General features: G+C 42.4%; 1 protein-coding gene across 1 annotated transcript in view; it reads right to left on the reverse strand.

Annotated features, from left to right (window-relative positions):
* The window catches only part of tmtops2b (teleost multiple tissue opsin 2b), a 50,903-nt gene that overhangs the window by 19,369 nt on the left and 4,690 nt on the right, over positions 1-26,844 (reverse strand). The window contains exon 2 of the mRNA XM_080478448.1: positions 7,264-7,589. Within this exon, the coding sequence (XP_080334574.1) occupies positions 7,264-7,589 (326 nt within the window). The remainder of the gene's footprint in view (positions 1-7,263; positions 7,590-26,844) is intronic.

Raw genomic sequence — 26,844 nt, forward strand, 5'->3', positions numbered from 1 at the left:
TGCAGATTTGATAAACTGTCGGGGAGTTTTGGTTCGGAAAGTACAAGAACCAAATCCTGTCAGCGACAACAAGATGAGAGTCAAATGGAGCGGATCTCGTTGGGTCGCTCTCTGAGCCGGTCGGCTCTCTATTCTCTTTATCGACGTAACTGCTTTATAAAGCTGTGTAAGAATATCATCCTGCCAATCAGAGATGTCTTTGTTGTGCCGTGCCGATGTGTCAGGCACATTTTGTTCTTTCGGAGGAGTTAAAAAACAAAGAAAAAAAACATAGTGCAAAAGAAGATGTCACCACTCCCTCCTGGAACAGCAGCGGTAATGGATAACAGGTGTCGTAAGGCCGTCAACATTCTGCATTCTTCATTATCAGGAAAAACCTCTCCTGCATATTTTCGAAGGCCACTTAAAGGCCCGGAGATGTGGTTGCAGGAGAGACATAACAAGACAAAACAAAGACAAGAACAAGCATTTGAAAGCAATTCATCTGATGTCACCCAAACAGACGTAATTATAGTTGGAGGGTATTGTGCTAAAGCTGCTTATCGACTGCTGAGCAGGGGGTCCAAAAGTGCTTTAAAAACAGTGGATTACAACAATTGCAAAACAAAGCAGCGGCTGAGCAGCTGAGACTGTGTCTGAGTCATTAAGCTGTGATAATCCCTTGTGCTGTAACTCTCCGCTGATCCCACGAATAAACTGATCTAAATCGCTGGGAGTCCAACGGCTTTTTTCACAAGACATGACTCTCTCCAAAAGTCTGTAAAAGCTCCTAAACCAGACACAAGAAGAGAATCCTAAAGGAATGGGACAGTAGTCAGCAAGACATTCCTACAACTGGAATAACATAAAAACATTGTGGGGAATAAAAGGCCTGTGGCTGTCCCCTTTAAAGCCTCCATTACACAACAGTGTTTCAGGTGAAACTGCATCGTGTTTGCGTTTCTATTTCGAGGTAAACACTTGTGATCTGCCCATAAATAATCTAGTAACCATCTACTAGTGCATGTTCAAGTTGGAGATTGTGATCCGATGTTCCTATTCTGCAGTCTGAACAACTTCTTAAGAAGCCTTCAGTTGATTGAAGATGCTGCAGCCAGAATCCCGACAGGAACCAGCAGGAGAGATCACATCACTGCAATACCAGCTTCTTCCCTTCATGGACTTCCTGCTCAGTCTCCAATAGAAGAGTCTCAGTGAGGGACGCTGACACGGCCTCTACTTTGAAGTTAAGGCTGAAGACTTTTCTATTTAATGAAGCTCTCAGTTCAGACTGGTTCAGGCCAGCCTGGATCATTTCCTCTCTCCCTCTCTCTCTCCCCCTCTCTCTCTCTCTCTCTCTCTCTCTCTCTCTCTCTCTCTCTCTCTGTGTGTCTCTGTCTCTGTCTCTCTCTCTCTCTCTCTCTCTCTCTCTCCCTCTATATATCTCTCTCTCGCCCTCTCTCTCCCTCCCTCTCTCTCTCTCCCTCTCTCTCGCTCTCTCTCTCTCCCTCCCTCTCTCTCTGTGTGTCTCTGTCTCTCTCTCTCTCCCTCTCTCTCTCTCTCCCTCTCTCTCTCTCTCCCTCTATATATCTGTCTCTCTCTCCCTCTCTCTCCCTCCCTCTCTCTCTCTCTCCCTCCCTCTCCCCCTACCCCATCTCCCTCCCCCCCTCTCTCTCTCTCCCTCTCTCTCCCCCTCTCTCTCTCTCCCTCTCTCCCTCTCTCCCTCCCTCTCCCCCTCTCCCCCCTCTCTCTCTCTCTCTCTCCCCCTCTCTCTCTCTCTCCCTCCCTCTCCCCCTCTCCTCTCTCTCCCTCCCTCCCTCTCTCTCTATCTGTTCCTTCCTGACAGTGGAACTAGAAGTTTGTGATCTGACCTTCGAGCCTCCATCACGGTGCACCGAGAGGATTTATGTCTATTTTCTTGTTGCTCTCTCTGCCTTCAGGTAACTGTGTTGGATTTGGTTCTATATGAATAAAATAAAATAAAATAGAACTGAACTGAATTGGATTCCATGAAATTGAATTTTGAGATGTCATTACCAAATTTTCTGAACATGAGTGTACACTGCATCAGATTAGATTAGGTTAGATTAGATTAGATACACCTATTATTAGACCGACAATTGAGAAATTGTAAATATAGTCTAAGATATTTATTTTTGGCAGTTATTGGTGGTAACTGTACTTCCAATAAATCTTGGCCTGCAGCTGTTATTCAAGAAGTCATCTGGGAATTTGTTCCTTCAATTCTGGCCGTCAAGCTTTTTTATGTAACAACGACCTGAATTGTTAGAAAATAGAATGTAATAAAACCCAAAATGTAATAACTGGCCAATATTGTAAAATGATTTAAACAATAATTTAAATGTGATCTTAATGTGTTTAAAGCTTATACTTTAAGTTGTGCTGATGATTGGAGAGGCAGATTAGAGATTATTGAGAACAGAAGACACTAATGACTGAGGCAACAGCAATCATACATAAATACCATAAACTGTATATAGATATTCATATAAACAAATAGTCCAAACCTTTAGAACTCATTCTTTCACTGATATACAAATTGAATCAGTTCAAGCTCAAATCCAAACAATAGATTATTCACTCACTTTATGATGTAATAAATTAATTACAGTATTAGGAGGAAAATATGATATATTTATAATAATATAATATGAGGGGCTCAGGGTCTGGTTACACCATTGACCAGTTGTTATTACATTTTTTAATTACATTTCAGGTTTTATTACATTATATTTTATAACAATCGGAGTTGTTGTTACATTTTGGGTCGTTGCTCCATATCGGGCTCTAACTGGGCTGCATGCGACTCCTGAACTAAAAGGCCTTTGACAGCCCTGATTTAGTGTGTGAACATGATCACAACTGAAGCAAATCTCATCCTGTAGCAGCATTCCTGTCCCTGAGCTGAAGCCTTTATTTTATTTTGATGAATATCTCCCGGATTTATCGACCGTCAACCAAATCTGACATTGACTGTTGATGTATTTAGCCAGGAAATCCTTCGACCCAAATTTATTGTAGCCGTGCTACAAATTGCATCGATCTCACATCGTGGCATCATGTCATCTGTCACTTTCTCTCACTCTCACCTGTGAGACGTGTGAAATGGAAGTGAGGCGCACCGGGACTTTAAGCGTGATTGGCGGGTCGCCGTTCACTGCAATGAAGGAGAGGCCACCACAGCTTCTGGACCATATTCCAGCTGCACGCACGATAACGGAATCGTAAATGAGCTTGAATAAAATGGGACGAGGTGTTTTACCTGGATCGGGGAATCTCAGCCCTCCCTGGAGGACGTGGATGCTGCCTCCAGGGAGAGGCAGGCGATAAATAAAGGAGCAGAGTGCAGACTGTCTCCGGGGGTTTGTCGCTCGATTCTGAAGTGTTTTTTAAATTATTTATCATCTTGATTCTATCTTTATTTTTAAATGATCCAAAAAGAAATTTGAAGGTTCGTTTAAGTTTTTATTCTCTTGCATTTTTTAGGTTCTTTTTTTCATCGTATTTGGTAACGTGAGTATTTCTTTATGTTTTGAAGTGAAGGAAATATGTAGAGATCGCGCTCATGTTTCCACAAACAGTGCGAGTGACAGCATCTGCTTTCAAACACAGGCTCAATAAGACTGCTCAGTCATATTTGACGTACTCTTTTGTAAATAACACATTGAGATTCTGTCTCTCGTTTCAGGCCCCTTGGTTTCTCCTCTTCCTGTCTGGTTGCCGTTCCCCGCCCTGATGTGTTTCTCCGGTGCCTGAGCGTGTGACTGACTTCACTTGGTGGCTTTGGTATAAACTCAGCATCTCGTTTGTGTTCTGGAGGTTGTCTCGTCTGTGGTTCCGTGTTCCTGTGTTTGGACGTCGGATCTCGTGGACTCTGAGTTTTTGCATCCTTCTGTCAGCCAAATGCAACACAGTCATGCTCAATAATGTCAACAGCGTCTCAAAACTGAACTTCATACTGACTTTAAAGTTTCTTATATGGCAGAAAATAGTCAAATCCTTTGACAACACCTTTGGGTACAATTTTCCAATCACACAAAAGGTTAAAGAATCATGAAGTGCCACATGTCTGAATGATAAATAGAAATAAATAGTTTCCATTGTGTAAATAATTATTGTGTCTTTAACAGGAATAAAATAATCTGGAGTTGGGCTGTCAAACTCATTTTAGTTCAGGATCCACATACAGACCAATTTCATCCTGAATGGGCCAGACCAGTAAATTAGTGCCATAATAACCTTTACATTTGAACTTGAAAGTTTGTCTCTGTGGTAGAAAACTGATTGATGGTAGAATGCTTCACATTTAGTACCAAAAATTACTGCAGCCTGAAGCTCTTTTTATTGAAACCTTCTGTTGCAAAATAACAAGTGAAATGTCTGAAAAAAACTTCTATAGCTGTTCAGCATACATGCCTCTGAGGTCATAATGACCCTTAAATTTCATACCGCTGATCCAGAGTCTTAAATTTTACCCTTTGTTACATAAAACGTGTTACGATTTGAAATGCTGATGTACTGAGTAAAATCTAAACTTTATTACTGTGTGAAGAATAAAGGTGAAAATAGTTCACTGAGTTTTGTTAAAACGACTTTCCTTTTTTCTTGATGATGATGATGATGATGATGATGATGATGATGATGATGATGATGATGATGATGATGATGATGATGATGATGAGAGCCCACCTACACTATTCGACTTCGAGCAGACGACTTGCTCTTCTCCAGCTCCGATTCTTACTATATGCAGATTTCCTTCTTTCTTTATGTGACACAAAGCACTGTTTGACGTTCAAAATCACCATCTCAATAGCTGGATGCAAACATCAAGCTTCTTTTGTACTATCAAAGGGCGACGGCAATGCGTGGAACCGATCAACTCATTTCTTTTAACAGCAGCAGACTCTTGGAAGTCGGTGATGCCGCCTCCCTGCCGGGCTCTGACATTTGGTTCTGTCAGTGGGCGTCCCACCCGGCCACCATTGGTTTGGCCTATTGAGCATTCATGTCGCAAATGTGTTTGACTGGATGTTTCGGAAATATCCCCCAATTTCACTTAAAGACTAAATTCATGGGAAAGGGAGAAATGCTCACCACCTCCTGCTCTACATAGAAACTCTATTCAAGCACTTTTGATGCACAAAAGTTTGGATTAGTTTGAGTGAAGAAAAACTTTGAACCCTTTATGAGGAGCGGCAAAGATTTGTCATTTGTGACTCTACTTATGTTTATAATTCTGGAGGACTTTTTTACTTTTACTGCCTGCACTACAATACACAACCTTGTTATTTCTCCTGGCACTCTTCAACGTAGCAGCTGCCAAATTACTGATCACTACTGAATACTCATTAGTGAGAATATGCTTGTCACACTGAATGGTTTAAAACACCTTGAAATAAAGGCATTGTGTATTAATGGAATAAAAATAAAATCTGTATTAGTTTTATATTTGCACTTGAGTACATTTCAGAGCGAGAAATGTTTTAAGCAAAAAAGTTAAATCAGGATTATTTACACTACATTCTAGATAATTGGAGTATGTCAACACGATATCCTCCATAACAGTTAAATGGAAGGCTTAGTAGTAGTTCAAAAAAGATAAAACAATAAAAACAATAATAATAATTTAACCATCTTTCCCCCACCACACCCAGTACAATTGTTTATGTGAAATACACTTTCTTTGTTATATTCTGTCACGATGAGGTCCTCTTCTCTGAGTACAAACTGTTTAGTGGACCAGTGCTGCTTCAGTTTGTACAATTTCAAACTTTTATTAGTTCGTTTTTCACCATAAAAGATGAATTCAGATCTGGTTTTGCTTCTATGAAGCCATATTCTATGTAAATCGCTTGCGGCACTCTGTTCTTTTCTTTTTGAGAGATTCATCTCTCTCTCAACTGTGTTGCTTACTTCGCTGTCGCTGCTTACTTTGCAAGTTTACCTTTGGGCATCTTGCAGACACTTTTCATTGGTTTCTATATACAGTAAATTTACATAACCGATGCACATTTAAATAATTAACTCTAAAACGGAGTGCCTTTGTGGCATAAGTCAACTAAATGCTGACTCACGTATTCTAAGACATTAAGAAAATGTTATACCACCTAAAGTCAAGAGGGCTCCGCGACCCTCCGATGAATCTTCCATGAAGGTCGGGCCCCCCTGGTTGGGAATCTCTAGTCTATAGGATTATTAATGATATACAGGACCTATTTGGCATTCATAATTTGAGCAAAACTGATCAGATGTACATCAGTGGGTGAGACATGCACCTTTTTACCTCCGTAGTGGAGGTTATAAAATCACCCACGTTTGTTTATCTGTCTGTAAACAAGATATCTAAAATACTAAAGAGCTGTTCTTCATGAAAATTGCTACACATGTGCAGTTTGATCAAAGGACGAATCCATTACATTTTGGTGGCGATCCACATCAAAAATAATTGTTCAAATTTTTATTTCGCTATATATTGTGACATGAGTCCTCCGGCTAGCTCAGTTGGTAGAGCATGAGACTCACAATCTCAGGGGTAGAGGGTTCGTGTCCCACGCCGGGCGTCACCTTCCCGTGGGCTCACCACCTGCAGGCAGGTTCTTAATCGGTGCATTGTGATCTGGGTGATGGTGCTCAGACTGTCACCCCCGCGACTCGGAAACAGATAAGCGGAAGAAAATGAATGAATGAATGAATGAATTGTCACATGCTTAGTCACGTTAAATGACGAGTGCATTGTGGGAAATGGAGTTGTGGCATGTTTTGGTTTTGGAAGGTGTAGTTTGTTATATTATACTGCAGGTGTGTCTGAGAAATGACCGGTGTTAGACCAGTGTATGCTAAAAGAGGAATAAATGGCCACAATTCTGCGTCTTTAATGTCTCCCTCCATCAACCCCACATCAGAACCAGACAGCTTGATTTACCAGCAGACACGAGTCACCAGTTAGTGAGTGAAACTCCATAATGAGCCAGGCTTCTCAACTACGGTTCAGATGATAACCTGGAAGAAGGTAAGAATATTATCTTATCTTGTGTTCTTTCAAGTTATGAAATAAAATGATGGGATCACCAAATTTAAAAAAAATGAATAAAGGCAGTTGATGTGGAATATGAGTCATTTCCTTGTGTTCACGTTGACCTCAGAAGGTCAGAAATCTCTGATTGCTCTTGTTTAAAGTTAAGTTCACAAAAGTTAAGATCACAAAAGGCAGGTTTTCTGTAAACATGACCACAAACACACATCCACTCGCAGTGACTCTACCTGTTTGACCGCCCACAGCAGCCTGCCGTAGCAGTAGATCATCACCAGGACGGGGAGGCCCAGGCAGAAAATGAAGAGGCAGATGATGTAGGCGTGTGACTGGGCAGTTCTAACCGTCCAGGAGACGGAGCAGCTGGTTCCTGCACCCTCTATGCCATAACTGCTCCAGCCCAGCAGGGGGGGCACAGTCCAGAACAAGGAGTACAGCCAAGAACCACCAACAGCCAGCAGGGGCTTCCGGTAGTCTGGTCCACGCTTGTTGTAGACAGTCAGAGTGCTGTATCGGTCGTAAGAGAGGATCACCAGCGAGATCAGCGACACAATACCTGAGAAAAACAGAAGTTTGTTAACATCTGTTATCATCAAAGCAGAAAAAATAAAGCTCATGTCATTTTTTTTATTTCCACCCCGTGAGATCAGGGGGGATTGGATATTTATTTCTGGCCCGCAGGCCGCAGGTTTGACAACCCTGGTCTGAACTTAAACACTTCATTCATAAGTCGCATGCAGCTGCTGGCCTTAGAGGAAAAGAGGGGTCATGAGGGGTCACCCTTGCTCACAGCGCCTCTTTAGTCCCGGGATCCAGTTAGTAACTGGTGGTTATTGAAATATTTATTATGCTTGATGAAATACATGAATACATCACCGAAACCAATCAGTCACTTTCTCGGCTTTCTTTGAAGTTTTTCAGCTGTTTTGCTCCCAAAGCTCACACACTTAAATGGATAGCTGGAGAGCTGTGACAGTCAACCTCCATCAAAGTCTGTGAGTAAGTCTCATCTGCAGTCAATCAGGATTTAGACTCTGAAGGATTATCACGCTGGGCGACTTTAAACAACCCGCCTCAGCCTTTACCTGCTTCTTTCACTGGAGGCACTTTAATATCGGCATATCAGATCTTCTACTGCTGCTTCACTTAGTCATTGTTCACCGGCCTAATGATCGAATATTTCATTCAGATTTGGTGAATAAATAAAAGCGCCTAACTTTTTTCCTAAATTACAATCTTTTTTTTTTGTTTGTTTTGCTTATTTCTTCATATTTCAAATAACAACACAATAAAAAAAACATTGATAGAGATAGACCATAGATGGTGTATTCTAATGCATTCTGGAGGACTAAATTCTATATTGTGACATGTAGATTTTGCTTCTTAACAGTAATTTATTTCCTTTTCTCCTTGACATTTTTGCTGATGCATCTAATATTCTTTCTTGCTTTGTTAAAAAGTTGTAATTTTTCTTTTAAGGTAAAAGCTTCTTTTAATCGGTGATGGTTTTCACTTGTACCTGTACCTGTACCTGTACCTGTACCTGTACCTGACTCACCTCACTCTAAACTTCACTACATAAACTTGTTTATTCTCCCTGTAGTTTCACATTGCTTCTATCTGCACCAGAAACTGAACAGCTGTAGACTCTAAACTGTGAAACAGTTTTATTGTCCTCTTATTAGTTTTTAATTGAATATTGGATCTTATTTGTTCTCTGCAGGCCTCCTATAGCTCAGCCTCAGTCCCAAAATCTTAGAATGTCACAGTGACACATGAATTGGTGATGGAGCAAGCATGATTGAAGCATGAATTGACCAATCACATTGCTCGTTACTGGATGTAATACAAAACCAGAAGTCAGTTGCAAGTTGTGTACTTGAACCAATAATTTGCTATATTTTGGCGAAAAATTATGAATTTTAGCAAAATTAGACATCATCATCATCATCATCATCATCATCATCATCATCATCATCAGCATCATCATCATCATCATCATCATCCCAAAGCCACCGGAAACCCGTAAATGTAGATAAACAACCGAAAAATAAAAAGTAAAAATGGTATAAAGAATTTGAAAACAGCGGCTAGAAGACAGCTTTAATCCAATTTAAAAGGCTTTTAATTGCTCTTTTAACAGATGATGCCAAATTAATGTTGACGAGCAAGAAATTCCATATGAAAGAAAAACTCATGAAAGTTGGTATGACAGAGGAGGACGAGAACAGGTTCTAAGATTTGGGCCGTGAACTGGATTTTATGTCAACAACAAGCAAAGGAAAATGTTTCAGAGAAACACGATTAAATGTAATAAATTATATATTTATTGTGTCTTAACTAAATATTACTTACAGATTAAATATGAGTGTGCGTACTTTACTTTACAGAAGCAATAAAATTACTTCAAATGTTTTAATTTCAATTAGATGATTCGACTACATTTTTATCACAAACTAAAAGATTCACGGCGTTGTTTCTCAGGTTCAGTTATAACCTCACCACCAAACTGTGCTGCTGACTTCTGCACCAGGTGTTTATGATCAATGTGGAAAATTTTTAAAAAGTTCAGACTATTTTTCCATCTCTGTCCTTGAAATGTCATGAACAGAACCAACTTTGCTCTTGTTGCCATGTCAAGAAAACTATTTCCCTGTTCCGGAAGAGAATGTAGAACTTAATGACAGGACACCATGACAAGACGTGAAACCAAGGGAATCCAAACAATCCATAGAACACAAAATAATTCAAGATATGTAGCAAAGCTCCAGGGCTGTAACAAAGGCAGAATTTTCAGATGTGAAAGTTCAATTAGGAATAAAGTCATTCACACAGTCTGCCGTCTATAGAGCTTGACTTGTTTTTTCTGTGACCTCAGAACACTTTGACACTCAGGTCCTGTTTACATGACAACGTTTTAAAGTGGAAAAAAGAAGAAAAAAAAAGCCACTAAAAAAACTCCCAAGATCTGACACCATCGCCATGTAAATGGGGGAAAACACTACTTTTCAAAAAAGCTCCGAGTCAATGGAAGGAAAAGCAACTTTTTGAAAATGCTGCTAATATAGTAAATACTTCTTCTGCACATGTGTGAGTGGATAGACAATAACAACGTTTGCCTCCGTCGTGTCATGACTCCCAGTCCATATTCTCCCGGGACTCGGTAGTTTTATTTCGACAGTCACCCAGAATAGCGATCCAACTTGGTCGTCTGTCCATACGAACGTCCATGTAAAGATCGTTCTCAAATAATTTCCCTGTAAACGCAGAAAGGATGCACTGTCACTTGAAGCGTTGTGTAAACGAAACCAATCCATCAGGTTTTGACAGAAAGCTTGGAGGCAGAGTCTCTTCTGGGGAGCTGCAGGGAAAAGTGCAGTGAGCTCAACTGTCCCTTTGCAAAGTGTAGAAGATCTCACAGACGTAGACTGGCTCTCCCGACACATTATAAACAGTTCACCTGCCATCAAGTTGTTCAGAGATAATTCAGAAATATCTCAAAATCATCACATCTAAATTAGACTGTCTGTAGCTCTTGCTGCAACTGAACTGTTTGATAATCCCGTTAATGAAGCGTTACATTAGTTTTGTTCCTCATGCAAAAACACATTTAAACATGTATAAATGTATGAAAAGTCTAATCCCTCTGCTGCGCATGCTGAGTGTACCACTGGCTGCATTATTACATGTGTCACTGTGAGTATTTGACACTTTGCAGACCCATAAAACCGCCTGGGGAAGTTTTAATGGTGTGGCCAACATACGGTACATTCTGGTCAAACTGATGTGTCTGACAGAAAACAGCAGTGTAATCCAAACGCAAAAGAAAAAAATAGTAGGATTTCTTCCTGATACGTGATTGCAGCACAGTGAATATTTATTTCAGTTCAATTGAGCAGTATCAGTGTTTCCTTTATGCAATGTGTTTAGTTTGCTTTATTGGCCAGTAATTCTTCTGGTAAACAGATTTCTTTGCTTTCTGTATCTGAGGTCGTTGCAGCTCACATCCCCCCGGGGGAAACGTCACTGGTTTCCACACATCATCACAGGGTCCTAGCTCCGGTTCATTCCTAGGGGTTCTCAACTTGTGTGGTCTATTTCATGAGTCAGCAGAATGGATCAAACTGCTGGGTGCTTCAAGAATCGGAACCTTGCTCATCTTTACCTTCAAAACACACACACACACACACACACACACACACACACACACACACACACACACACACACACACACACACACACACACACACACACACACACACACACACACACACACACACACACACACACACACACACACACACACACACACACACACACACACACACAGACAACAAACCTCCAAAAACCTCAAACCCCTTAAAAGTTATCATAAAAAGTAAAATGGAGAGAAACCTTTCGGAACATCTTGTATTGATTAAAGTAAATGAAAGAAAGAAAGAAAGAAAGAAAGAAAGAAAGAAAGAAAGAAAGAAAGAAAGAAAGCCTTCGGAGAAGCCTGTAAAGGCCAGTCAGCCTGGGACAGGACACCACTAGATGTTCTAGATTTTCAGGCTCTGAACAAACAGAGCAGTTCTCCCCAGTGCTCAAATCAAGGCGGGCTCTGTATCTGTTCGTAGCTCCAGCTCCATGTATTACCCTCCACTGGAGGTCACCCATCCGCTTTTCCACGGGGGGTTTGTACAGGACCCGCCAGCTCCCTTTAGGGGAAGAATCACCACCAAACAAACCAGTCCACCTCGACTCCCCCACTCCAGCCAGCGACTGCAGATTCAGGACCTTCACACAGCTGCTGTACAGCTCCTTCCCAGGGCAGGACTGGAAGAGGCCCAGTCTTGATGTTTTAATAGTCAGTAGTTTCCCCTCCTCCTCCTCCCATTCTCCCACAGCAGGACAAATTTTCAGGGAAGGGAAAACATAATCTCCTCCTCTACTCCACTGGTCCGCATGATGTTTGTTTTGTGCAAAGGAACGAAGAGGCGCAGGAAGCGACTGCCACACCTCATCCATCAGATGCTGGACCGCTCTGCTGGACCGGACCCCCATCATCTCTGTTAGCTGCTGTGTGTCTGTCCGAGCTAGATGGCCCACCTTTGTGATCCCTGCCTCAGTGAGCTGGCTTCTCAAGGTGGCTGAGGAGAAGGCCGCGGTGGAGATCAGGCAGTTGTGGAGCAGAGGTTCTTCAAAGACCCACAGCCCAGGCTTGGCGTCCGGACGTGAGATGTCCAGTGTCCTCCATGCCTCCATCATTGACGTGTAGAAGGGAGTCAGCCCAGACAGGTCACCCCGAGATGTTTGTGTCAGGAATAATTGTTTGTCCAGTCCGAGTCTCCCAGCCTTCCTGAGTAGCAGCTGTGCAAGTGGCATCCAGACAGAAGAGCCATAGAGCAGTCTCTGTAAAGCCTGCAGTCTGAAGGCCACAGTTCTGGAGACGGTGTCTATGAGGCCCTGCCCCCCCTCTGCCAAAGGGAGATACAGGACCGACGCTCGCACCCAGTGCCGGCCAGACCAAAAAAAGTCCACCAGAACTCTCTGCACTCTTTCCAGGAGGTGGGACCAGGACTTTGAGTTTGTGCCACAGAGCCGAGGCGACCAGATTGTTGGTTATAAGAGTTTGTCCCCTGTAGGACAGCTGTGGTAGCACCCATTTCCATTTAGACAACCTGGCCCGCACCTGATCCAGCACCCCCTCCCAGTTCTGCTTCTCTCTGTCCTCATTTCCCAACCACAGACCCAAGGCTTTTATTCCTGTGGTCCCCCACTTGAGACGTCCAGGGAGGTCAGGAGTGTCCTCAGGACTCCAGCGTCCCACCAAACATGCCTCACTTTTCTCCCAGTTCACCCTGGCTGAAGAGGCTTCAGGGCTAAACTGTTCTGCAACGCCAGCACGTCCTCTTGTCCCTCAACAAAAACATTTATGTCGTCCGCGTAGCCGCCACAACCACCTTGGACTCAGCAGCTAGTGTTGGCAAGCACAGACCCGTCAGCCGGTTCCTCATTTTGCGCAGTAGTGGCTCAATAGCCATACTGTACAGCTGGCCTGATATAGGACAACCCTGCCGGATGCCCCTACGGACAGCTACAGGACAGCTCAGCCCTCCCCCCACCTTAACCACACATGATGCCTGACTGTACAACAACTTAATCCATGACACAAACGTTTTTCAAACACCAAAAGCCTGCAGTGTCGAAAACAAAAAAGAGTGATCAACACGATCAAAGGCCTTCTCTTGATCAATAGAAATAATGGCAGTGTTCAGGTTATACAGTTTACAGGACTCAAAAATGTCTCTCATTGAAAACAAGTTATCATGTATTGACCTGTCGGGGACACAGTAAGATTGTTCTCTGCCAATTAAAAGGTCAATAAAAACTTTTAGTTTGTTTGACAGAGCTTTAGATAATATTTTATAGTCTGTGCATAAAAGAGCGACAGGTCTCCAGTTCTTAAGCAGGGTGAGGTCCCCCTTCTTAGGCAGCAGGGAGATCACCGCACGGCGACAGGAAGCAGGAAGGGTCCCATTCTTGAAAGAGTCTCTATAAACATCCAACAGGTCACCTCCGAGCAGGCCCCAGAAATGTTTATAGAACTCTGGGGGGAGTCCATCAAGGCCTGGAGACTTCCCAGAGGCCATCTGTGACACTGCAGCACTCAGTTCCTCCAAAGAGAGGTCTGAGCTCAGGACGAGACGGTCCTCTGGACTCAGCTGGGGCAGATCATGCAGCAGCTTAGCAGAAGCATCCCCATCACAGTCCTCCGCTCCAAACAGGTCTTCGTAGAAGGCCACAGCATGCCTCCTCATCTCAGCTGGCTCAGAGGTCAGCCGCCCATCCGGCAGCCGGAGACACACCATCTGCCTCCGCTGAGCCTCCGATCTCTCCAAAGTAAAGAAGAAGGAGGTAGGAGCATCCATGTCCCTTAGCGTTCTGAGCCTGGCTCGGACCAAGGCTCCTTTTGCCCTCTCCTGAAGAAAAGCCTTCAGCTGGTGCTGCTTGGAGAGCAGCAAACCAGCGTCAGAATCAGACACATTCTGCAGACCACTGATTTCTGCTTCCAACTCTTCAACAGCCCTCCGAATCCTAGCTGTGGAGAAGGAGGTGTACTGCTGGCAGAAACTTCTGATCTGGCCCTTCCCCACCTCCCACCACTGACTGAGAGAAGAAAAACACCCTTTTTTTGATGCCCAGTACTTCCAGAACCAGTTAAAATTCTCACAAAAATTTAGATCATCTAAAAGTTTAACATTAAAATGCCAAAAAGAGCCTGATTTTCTATTGCCAGATAAAAACAGCTCTGCTAAAACTAAGTGGTGATCCGTAAAACCAACAGGGACAATGTGGCCGTTTGCAACACGAGTGACAAAAGAGGCCGACATATAAAATCTATCCAGCCTGGCTGCGCTGATTTGACCATCCACTACCTTGACCCATGTGAATTGTATATCAGAGGAGTGTTTATTCCTCCACACATCCACCAGGTCAGCCTCCGTCACCAACTGAGAGGGGAAACGGGAGGATTGAAGGTGGGGTTCTGCTCCTGTCCTGTCCACACCGTCATCCGGGCAACAGTTCCAGTCTCCTCCCATCACTACAATCTCACCACGACTAACGTTTTCTACTATGGCCTTCAATTTTTTAAAAAGAGCCAGACGCTCTGCACCACCATTTGGTGCATACACATTAATGAGGCAAAAACTGAGATCATGAATTTTCGCTGTGACTATTAAAATTCTGCCTTTTTCTATTTCTGAACTTGATAAAATCTGAACATTAAGATTAGGAGAAAAACAGATGGCAACTCCAGCACTAAGATTAGAGCCATGGCTCAGTACATGCTGGCCTTTCCACCACAAACCCCAGTCTGGGTCCATCAGGGCGTCACTGTGAGTCTCCTGCAAAAACACTACATCTATCTTTTTCTGTCTGATTGTCTCCATCACCAAACCCCTTTTGTGTGCGCTTCTACCCCCATTCATATTTAGAGAGGAAGACATAGAACAGACAAAGAGAACCAACAGACAGTGAGACACCCCGTGAAGTATGATCACTTTCAAATTATTTCGATAATTTCATCTTTTTGGCCCTTTTGCGGCCCCTTAAAGACCTTTTAACTGTAGTAACATGTTTTCTTAGACGATAGCGCTTTTTCTCATCCAGCACTTCTGTGCTGACCGATTTTTGAAGAGCGCTCACCGTCCGGATGAACTTCTCTGTGTTAGGGAAATAACTCCCCACATCAACTGGCCGGCCAAAGGAATCCTCCAGAAACTCATTGATTTCATCCATGGAATAAATATCAGTATTTTGAGAGGCACTGCCTACAAGCGATGTAGTGTCAGAGTCAATCTCCTCCTCTGAGTCCAGTTCTCCAGCCTCTGGAGCCGCCTGCTGCTCTGCTGCCTGACCACTCAGGGTCTGCAGTGCCTCCGCCATCTCAACACACTGCTCCATATCAGTCCTCACCTGTACATCGGTACCAGCCTTAGCTTTTTCTAGTTCTTCATTTTTTTCCACACTGTCAGTTTTATTGTCATCCTCTTCCCTCACCACCGTTATCTCCTTCACTACCTCTGCCATTCTCTCATTCTGCACCGACTTAGCTTCAGAAACTCCAGCGTCAGTAGCAGCAGAACCTTGAGGACCCCACGCGCCCGCGGGGGCGGGTGTGGGGCCGGTAGGGCGACCCGCCGCCCCGGAACCTCCCGGAGCCGCGGGGGCCCCCGCCACCCCGGAGCTCCCAGGCGCGACTGCGGTGCCCGCGGATCCGCCCGTGCATTCCGCCGGCGCGGCCTCAGCGCCACGAGACAGGGAAAAACACACAAAAAACACCAGCAAACTAAGTTTAAACTCCACTAACAACACATAAAAGGATCGTACAAAAACACACAGTCGGAAAAACACAAACAAGCAAACACGTTTGTTTTCAGCAACAATTCGCTCTCAACTCCACTCTCTCAAACACACGTCCACACGTGACAGGAAGAAAGAAAGAAACCCTCTGATGTCAACTTGACTTTCCGTTGAAATTAAACATTCAAGCTAAAATACTGTGAATCTCTGTATTCGGCTTCATTAGACACAAATGTCCCGGTAACAAAGCTGCACATTGAGCCTCATTTCCAACACCAGCAGGCGGAGCTGCGTTCGTGCGACGTCAGAGACAGAGTGATTACAAGCTTCTGACGTGTAATTAGCTTTCACGCCAGCGTCAATGCTGCAATTATGTGCTGATAATTTTAACATTTAATAACACAGAAGAGCTTAAAAAAAGGGAGTAAACGTAGAAATGTCACAGCCTCCTTGACCGGTTCTCTGTGATTAAACACATATCTAGAGGCCCTGGTGTCGTACAGTCAGTACACTTTAAGGGGTTTATAAACGGAGCTACACTCAGTCAGCATGTCGTGGGCAGTCGGCGAGAGAAGAGAGAGAAACTGGATTGGAGCTTGACCTAAACATCTCATTGAGTCCTGCTGTGTTCACATAAGTGCACTGCTGCAAAAACACAATCAAGCTAAAATGTAATGAACAAAACTTGATGATTGTTCTTGACATAAGCACAAGTTTCTGTATATTAAAGGGCAAAAATCCGGGACTTTCCATCCAGCTTCTTCATGTAGGTCGACCAATCCCTGCTAACAAAGAGTGAAGGGCAGGTTCACCCCTGGATGGATCACGAGGGCTCTCTGATCCAGTACTTATTCATTATTATTATTGAATTATTATTATTCATTAGATATAATCAGAACTTAATAAACTGATGTGCAAGCTCTTCTCTTGTGAAAGCAGCTCCCAGTTTGGCATCAAGAGGAAGACATCATGGTCCTGATCTATTAAAGGTTTGCTGCTAATGGGGCCCGCTGAGGACTGCATCTGACAGACCAGTGAAATACCACACATGATCAGCAGAGCGTGTTTCCCTCCATGAATATTGAGGCGAGAGTTCCAGGGAGTACAGAATACTAGACTGACTTTCAATTAATAGATTAATTCACAAGGCGCAATGTGATGCACAAGTCTGGAGATATTCGTGTTGTTGAAATGCAGCGTCGACTTTTATCAGATCAGCACAGCCGTCAACGGAGAAGCTGCTTTTATTGTGGTGGGAAGCATTTCCGTGACTTTTAGCGTACAATATTTTTCCTCTTGTAATCTTTCTCTTTCCTCCACCTGTGCAAAAAAAACCCCTCATTTTAAAACTGTTCATGTGTGATGTAACTCGGTAACTGAGAGTTTTTAGTGCACTTGATATCTATAATGTTGAAAATCAGACTTCAATTCTTTATGAACAAGATGGATCTTCAATGATGAACCCGTCATCTCACTTTATCTAAGCATTCATTTGCACATTCTCTAATATAAACAGTAAGTTTTAGTTTTTTTGTCAGAGTGTCTCCATCCTCTGTGCTTGTACATTCATGGCGTTACTTCTTATTGTTGCGCATTTCAATTTCCTGCTGTGTTCTGTCGTTGTGCAAGGACTGCAAGTTCTGACATTTTCTCCATTAAATGGAGCTTTTTCCTCCTACTGTTGCTCTTGTGAAACTTGCTGGGTTTTCGTTTCATTTTCTCGTGCTTTACCATGTCCGCGCACACTGAATTCAAGGTGTAGTGAATTCAGTGTGCAGCTTCCTGTGTTGTCTCTGTTGTTTTCCGTTACACTTAGTAGAAGCAATGCTATTTCAATGCGTTTGCGTCTTTCGTTTACACGTAAACAAAGCTACAAGGCACTGAAAACGCTCCTTGTTACGCTGCCGCTTACAGGTCTGGCATGTTCATGGTAGTTCTTAACCTGTTTTTATGCAGGCTTGTATAAATAAAAAGGTTTTGGACAACAATCTGGTGTGAACAATGTCATTTTTGAAAACATAAAGGGGGAAATATTCATTTTTGTAAATGCCCGGCGATGTGTAAATATGACCTAACTCTGTCTCTTGGTTATTCCCAACCCTGATGTCCTTTACCTGTGCTTGAGTGTCGTCACCTGGTGGCTTTTGGTTTGTAATAATAACTTGATGGTCTTTTCTCGTGTGTTCTGGTTGTCAGTCCATCTGTGTTTCTGTGTGAATCCCCTCCTGTGCTTCTCTGCTTCAGTCCTTGAGTGTTCCTGCATCTCTCACCGTTACTGGTGGATAAAGTCTCCTTGAACTAGTGAACTTTTGTATTTTCGATTTGTTTTGTAATAAAAAATGACGACCTTGGTTTCCAACAACAATGTGTGACATCTTGAGTCCACCTCTCCTCAGCCAAACCGAACATTCAGTGCAAACGGTCAAAGCCATTTTCATTTAAACTACACACATTGTCGCTGCATGTTCATGCACACTTAGTTTGTTTAATGAGTCACAGGAAACAAATTTATGTGTTTGCGCAGACTGAACAAGCAGGATGTGAGCAAAACTTCTTAGTTGATATGTGGCAGAGATGACCTTGGGTGGTGCAGGTTGATGCAAGACAGTCAACGCAGAATTATTCCAGTAAGCAAAGCAAAGCAGTGCTGCTGTCATGATAGGAAGATCAAACAAACCATTATGGAGAAAACACGGCTTTCATTCGATTTCCACTCTTCCACTGCTTTCCCTTACAACCATTATTACCCGACTGAAAGAGCAGCTGTGGGCTCATTACACATAATGGCATAGGACAGCAATGGACTTAGCATTTGTACTTCCATGACAGCATTTTTAATATCGTGAAGCTTTTCATGCTTGTTGCACCACATCCTGCTTCAATGCATTATTTGCCGGTAGTAAATGAGACACTATGCTAATAATACTGCAAAATTGTGATAATCATCTCCACTGATAGACAGCACTAATCATAGAAATTGTTTCTATAGCTGTAATTGAATTTTAATAAGGATTTCATTTGTAAATTATAGAATCTTATTAATGTTTTACCTCATTACACAAACCTGTAGGGACGAAAAACAATGAGTGAATCAATGTTAGTATGTGCTTAAGCTTCTAATTACAAAGTCAATCTTTTTTCACAGGTTTTGTATTTTCATAGGCGTTATTTGTGTATTTATACTTTAAGTGTTGTATTGATTGGCTTCTGTATTTCGTGCATACTATTGATGGTTAACCATAACCACACGTACTAGGAGCAGTGGGCTGCTGCATTGCAGTGTCCAGTGAACTAGGGGTCACAGGTTTGTGCTCAGGGACCTGCAGTGTCTGTCAGCAGTGAGATGAAAAACTGCAAAAAAAAAAAAAAAACAAGCTCACGTCTGTACTCTCTGGGATGCCACTCCCACAAGATACCTGTATCTGTAAAGACTGTGAATACACATCAGGACTTCAGGGTCCCGTGGCTGTTAGGAGCCACTATCATCATAAATAAAATGTACAATATTTTACATGTACTAGTAGCTACACACTGGGCTGATCTGTCTGCTGGGTCGAGGCTGCCTTAGGCGCCTCTATACTACTGTAAATGTGGTTTCCATTTAATGTGTTTAAAGCTAAAAACTTCCATTTGACGGCCAGAACAATAAAAAAAAAAACATCACTTCACTTAGTTCTCGTGTGTCACAGTTTGCTTAAGTGGCTGTCTGGTCTTAGTTGTTTGCAGAAACATGATGGACTTATTTGATGGATGTTTTATTTTGTTCTCTCTCTCTCTCTCTCTCTCTCTCTCTCTCTCTCTCTCTCTCTCTCTCTCTCTGGAAGAGCTGCGACTGAACATGATGAAAATGTTACCAAACTCAGACTAGTGGCTGTTTGCTTTAGTGCAACTCTTCCAGTGACCACACATCCAATTTAGACACATCAATGTTTTGCTTTGAAATCAAACTAAATATCAGACAGGTGTGTTTTTCTCGTTTGGTGTTTCTTTGTGCATGCGTGCACTCATAAAAAAAAGAAAGTTGCCTGCACAAATAATGAATCAACTTCATTTGGAGTCTGCTGACTCTTCCACAGACATGTTAAAGCAGCCACGTAGCCAGTAAAACTAATCCCAGGAGTCCAGTATGTGATGCTTTCAACCTTGTGATTTGTCAGAAATGTGTATATATCTCTATCTCTATCGATCGATCGATCGATCGATCGATCGATCTATCTATCTATCTATCTATCTATCTATCTATCTATCTATCTATCTATCTATCTATCTATCTATCTATCTATCTATCTATCTATCTATCTATCTATCTATCTATCTATCTATCTATCTATCTATCTATCTATCTATCTATCTATCTATCTATTTATCTATCTATATATACTGTATATATCTATCTATATATATATACAGTTATGTGTGATATCTATCTATCTATACATCTATATACATCTATATATATCTATATCTATATCTATATCTATATCTATATCTATAGATATAGATCTATATCTCTATCTATCTATCTATCTATCTATCTATCTATCTATCTATCTATCTATCTATCTATCTATCTATCTATAGAAAAAATATATTTTTCACTTCCTTTTAAACGATTACAAACTTATTTATAGAATGCATTTGGAAAAAGTATTGCAAAAACTAGTGTTTCCTGCTTTTCCAGCATTTATTTTTATTTATTCATTTTGTTTACTGTGTCTTTGGGTATCACAGATTACATAAAAAAAAGTTATAATTGATTGTGAGCAAAGCCAATCTACTTTAGAGGCTATAAGACAGGGCTGTCAAACATAAGGCCCATGAGCCACAGCCAGGCCACAAAAGGTTCCAATCCGGCATGGCAAACCAGCAAGAAAATTGTCAAAATCTTCATACAAAACATTGTTTTTTTTTTCATAAGAGCAAAACACACAACACTGAGACCCGGGCTGAGATATCAGTGATGCTGCCATAAATGGTTGCTACCTCGTTGGTATCAAACTAACCTTCAAGCCGCGCTTTCAGGGTGAGTGTGTAAAAACATAATATTTTGCACCAGAAGTTATCAATTAAAATTGGCTTTGGTGCGGCTATGGCTCGATTGGTAGAGTCGTGGTCCTTCAGTCGGAAGATAGTTGGTTTGATTCCCAATGTTCACTGCCCATATGTTGAAGTGAACTTGAGCAAAACACTGAACCCCAAACTGCTCCCAGAGGATGGACTGACATGCTTTTGCTGTTTGTTTTTTGTGGAAATATGGACAATTTCATTACCTTTACTCACATAACAAAAATAAGTTTAAACTCCAAAGTTATTATGACATTATTTTACCAGTCTGGCCCACTCAAGATGAAACTGGCCTGTTTGTGGCCCCTAAACGAAAAACGTGTTTGATGCCTCCTGTACAGGGGCTCTTTGACATGGTTTTCATAATGGCAATATTACTTTTCAAAACTTCACAGTGACAATGCAAACATTTCATAATCTAAACAGTCTTTTGAATTTTTGAAATAAACCAAAATACAACAGCTAATATATAGGTTTGGTTCTAAACGAATAGTGAGAAAATCATATGCCTGAATGCAAATAACAGAGTAACACACAGGCTACAATTGTATTTCTATTCTTATATAATGAAAAGTAGACAACACTTGGACTGCTTCTGTTGAAACTCATGCAGGAATGCAAAGTGACAAGTGTCTATCTTCCTTCATGGCTCCAGGTTCTGGCATTCACTTTTATTCTGTAATGTTGAAGTAATCAGATGCATGCTTGTGGAGGAAATGAGAAGTGACACTGAGGCTCAACAAGGCACAGGAGGACTGCTTGTGTCTTCACTGCTCTATAAATATGATCATTCAGTTGCACCATTTCTAATATGAAACAAGCTCTGGGCAGTCCGACAGCAAGTGGTGACTAATTATGATCTTGCCTGTTATGTGTGAGTTTGTTTTCCGGCAATGACATACTGAACCATCCTTGTAAGCTTCTTTATTTGAATGGTGATAAATATCTGAAATGGCAACTAGTGTCAGGGATAATCTTATACATCCAGCATTTAATATGCATTCAAGAATGATCATCTGCAACTTGAAATCTGATTCTAACAAAGCCACTGCACTGCAGCGCAGAGACAAATGTGGTGCACAAGGTTGTTATGAGAGATGCTGGGCGCATGCTTCCCAGATTCTCCTGGACATTATTGTCTGCAGACACACTTCTGCTCAGTTCTAAAAAGCAGGTAAAGCCGCACTGTGTAAACAAGATGCCAAAGCTTGTTTATAGCTGACTGAGACAACATGGACGGATGAATGAAATTCTTTATTTGTTTTGGTAAACAGAGGCGACAGATAATCCAGTTTGTTACCAAGCCACAGTTCAAGCCAAAGCCCTGGTTTGTATGGGTTTGTATTATCATCCTTCTCCACATCTGAAAAGTCACTTTCAATGCTGAAAGGCAGCTACACTGACAGTAAAAAAAAAAAAAAACGTCCAGGTCAATGATGTTTCATATTTTGCAATCAAGATTATGTTTCAAGATTTTAAATATTTCGATAGCATGGTGTACACAGCACTCATTGGTGCGTCTGACACTCCAACCATTTTCCACTGGACTCCAGGGAGTGGTTATTGGAAGTGCTGTTTTGGAGAAAAACAAACATTTGTACATAATTTAAAGGATTGGTGGTGAAGCCTATAGCAAATGGATTTCAGTTATATAGGACTTTTCTACCACTTGAGCAGCCCCCAACACCGGTAATCACATTCACCTATTCACACACCAATGGAGGCGGCTCTATCCATCCATTGTGTCCTGCTCAATGACACCGCGACATGTTGGCAGGGGGAGATGGGGAATCGCACTTGCATACCTTCTGATTAAGAGACGACCACTCAGTTCTACCAACCGAGTCACTACCGTCCAGAACCTTCTAAGAACTTTTCATTCAATACATCCAGGATGCCACGGTTAACCCCAGATGAAAGATAGCAAGCCGTCGGCACGGCGGAGGTTTTTCTGAAGTTTGGCATCAAATGAACTGCTCTCACCAAACCAAACGGTGGATTTGGCTCTGCTGCAGCCAGACCACGTCCCAGGCTCTAAAGAGTAAAGACTCCACACTCCAGGATCGTTGCATCCGGATGCAACACTTACAGGAGTGACTCCTTACAGCTCCCACTGCTTGAGAGACACAACTCTAGAATCTGCAGCCCCACTGTTAAGACGTTGCCTTCGGGGAGGAAACTTCGGATGTGCGGCGACCTTTCAGGAGCAACGTTACGACTCCTCAGTGCTGTTAGAATCTCCTGCAGCGGCGCCACTAATGAGACGGACACAATGTCAGTGGCCAGCTGATCTCCTCACAGACGGAAGCCGGGTTTGAGTCGACCACCCCAAAGGAAAGGGAAAGAGTGGAGAGCAGAGACATGTTGCACGTTCCAGTGTGTGTTGCATCCTCAGGTGAAAAGCTGGAGTGAGCCCCGCATCGTGGTGAAGGCCGTCTGCACTACACCACCCCTTTAGTGGTTGTTGAAAGGAAAACTGACAGCTCAAACGCAATGTGATTTCCTGCAGCCCCATGTTGTTTCGTTCCTCCAGCAGCATCGCGATATGGACATCGTCCAACAGGATAATGATCATGCTCATGCTGCACGTGCCACTAGGGAGTTCCTGGAAAGTCAGAACATGAAAACCCTGGTCTCCATATTCACCAGATCTGAACCCTGTAGAATACCTGCGGTGTACAGATCCAGAACTGTGCGCCTCAGAGATCAACAGACCCTCTTCAAGTGGCAGGCGCTTCCACACTACAGGATTTAACGATGGAAACAAAGTGACGGAGACTAATGGCTTGTTTTGCTGTTGGTGGCGACAAAACTCATTACTGAAGTTGAAGCTTACAAATGACAAGTTTTATTTTTTTTTGGGGGGGGGGGGGCACCATCACTGCTGCGATCATTTGATTTTTTGATGCTTTCATGTGTTGTTATGTTAACATTGTTGATCTGTGCACATACTGCATAATGGCACAGCTTCGGAAAAAGGTTATACTGACAAATGTCACTTAGATGTTTTCACTGCCTGTCAGTGTCGTAGCGTGTGATAAATGCATGCCTGAGACTTCGTTGGAGAACTTAGAACTCTGCCTTTACTCACAAATCATACAACACAGAGGGGTGTTATCAGCTGCCACATCCATTTCACTCATGGAGTTATGATAATTATAAGCCGCAGGGTGATCAAATAAGGACGGAAACTCAAAAATCCACAATGAGCGCAGAGAAAAGAGAAAGAGAAAAAGAAATGGCATCCTATCAGTCCTGACAGCGCCACCGGGATCCCACTGCCGCCACTATGGGGGTCTCAAAACAACATATGCCCCCATCAAGACAAGGTCACTTTCAGGGAAGTCTCTGTATATTTCTAAAAAAAACTTGAGCCCATCATAACAGCATACCTCCCGATGGAGAGCCTGGGTGCTGGACTGGCCCTCCTGCAGCCCAATGTTGTCAACAAAAGAAGACGTGATGCATTTTAACAAAAGAATTCCGCCTAAGAAGACGCTGGATGAGCTCTCACACATCAGACAACACTGTATCTCCCAACCCTGCAGTTGCTCTCCTCCCTCAGAGAGACTGGTGCAAAAGGGTAACGGTGGAACTGTTATGAGATTTGAATCATTTTTTTGACTTTTGTTGAATCTAAAGAAATAGAAATATTTCATGCCCTCTCATTAAGTTATCATTCCAATTTATTCGCTTCACTGGCAGCATATAATCAGATCCACCTTGATATCATCACCTCCTCCATAATTATGTGTGTGTTACCCTCATTTGTTGCACCATAAGCAACAAGCCGTGATGCTCACAGCTCGGCACCTCGCGCTCACAATTCACCCCCTTTTCAGATTTGTTCAAATCTTTGTACCTATCCATTTTCTTTCCGTTACACCGACGAAGAAATATGTTGAATTGCTGCTTCAATATGTCGCCCATGATAAAGAGGTAATCAGTGTTATTTAATTCACTTGTCGGTTTTCATAATGTGACGGCTGGTCGGTGTATCTGAGCACTGAGCCTCAGCCTTGACCACAAGGCTGAGTCCTTTTCTGCAAAAGCTGAAAGCCGTGAGCACTAAGAGAAGCCCTGGAGAGAACAATGTCAAAACACCTGCTTATCCGAAAACACTGTATGAAATACGCACGCCCCCACTTTTTCAGTGAAATGCAAATTTCAGTGCATCAAAACTCTTGTTTGTGCTGAGGCTCAAAAAGTGAACAGACACAAGGAAAGTTACCAAGACTTACAAAATATACATTTACAGGGGCATAATGATAAAGAGGATGGGGAAGGAGAAAACTTAGAAAATTACATGGTAGGTAAAAATGATTCTTTGTCAATGTTGAAGGTCAGTGGCGGCTGGTGATACATTTCTTAGAGTCGATTTCAGCTTATTGTATCTTAATTTACATAGAGTGCGTTTATAAACCACATTACAACAATCTTGCCTTTGTCAGATTGAGAGAGGCCCTCAGTGATGAAACATTCTACTTATTTTAGGCCCCGTTTACACGACAAGGATTTAGAGCGTATCCGCAAAACTTTCTTCACTTTTGGGGGGTCCGTTTACACGGCACCAGTTTGCACTGTATCCGCAAAGTTTTTAATCCGGCTCCCAAGGTTGAAAGATTCTTTCACGGTGCAAATCCCTCCTGCGGAGACTGATGGAGGCTACAGAGCTTGTTACTGCTCATGCACATCTCTCCCCCTCCCTCCTGCTCATCCAGTTGTAAACAAACATGGCGGCCGCGTAGTGGTACGACTCGCGGTCCGTATTCTAGTTTTATCGTCCAGATCAGTAGTTTTATAGTTGAGACTCTCCCTGATAGCATCCGATGTGTCATCAGTCCGTACGGATGTCGGCTGCTCTCCATTTTCTTCACGTTTATAGCGTATTGTTCTCTGCACACATCTGTGTAGTTTCATTACAAAATCAAGCAACGGCGCCCTCCCGTGGCCCGGCATACTAACTACATTGTTGTCTCTGTGTCCGCTGCTGCAGTGGAAACACACTCCTTTTTTTTAATGGATTAGGTGTTGTCACGTGAAACATTGTCGTGTAAACAGGGCCTTAAACAGCTAGGGATTACAGAGCGCTTATTAAGACTCTTTTATTAACATACTTTAAAAAAAATAAAAGCAGAAGCTTCATTAGTCCCTTTTAGGAAATGAATGTGTTTTGGGGCTGCTTTACCTGAAATGACTGTCGGAGTTTTGGGAAAACAAAAGGTATATCAGGTTTATTTTCAAACAACACATCAATTCATTCTAAAATGCTTTGAAAGAAATCTAGAAAAAATGAGTGCAAAATAATTTGAAAATCTAAGAGCCTTAAAAAAAAAAAGCAGTCATTAATAATTATGATCATAGCTATACATTTATCAAAATTAACAAACATGGACACGTTTGCTGAATTCTGATCACATTTCTGTTTGTGTGCATGTAAAAATAACAAGAAACAAGCGAGAACAATCCAGAACTGACTTTAAGCCAATCACTGAGCCAGGAGCCATTGAAAAGTCGCCCCAAGTCTTGGACATGAAATGACTCTGATAGGTTTAATATGATGTCAGTCACTCTGGTATTAATCAGTAATTGGTCAGATTGCTACTAAACCCCGCCTCCTCAGGGCGGCTTTCCTCATCGCCCGACTCCTCACACACACACACACACACACACACACACACACACACACACACACACACACACACACACACACACACACACACACACACACACACACACACACACACACACACACACACACACACACACACACATGCCCTTGCGCCCTCTATTGGGCGCAAGGGCATTCATTTCATCAAAGTTCCCACTGTAATATAAATTATTTAAGGGGTTTAAGATCTCCATGTGGGAAATAGCTGACATTCTAAACCCTTATT

The sequence above is a fragment of the Lipophrys pholis genome (assembly GCF_963383615.2).
Source record: "Lipophrys pholis genome assembly, chromosome: 13".
Classification (NCBI taxonomy): Eukaryota; Metazoa; Chordata; class Actinopteri; order Blenniiformes; family Blenniidae; genus Lipophrys; species Lipophrys pholis.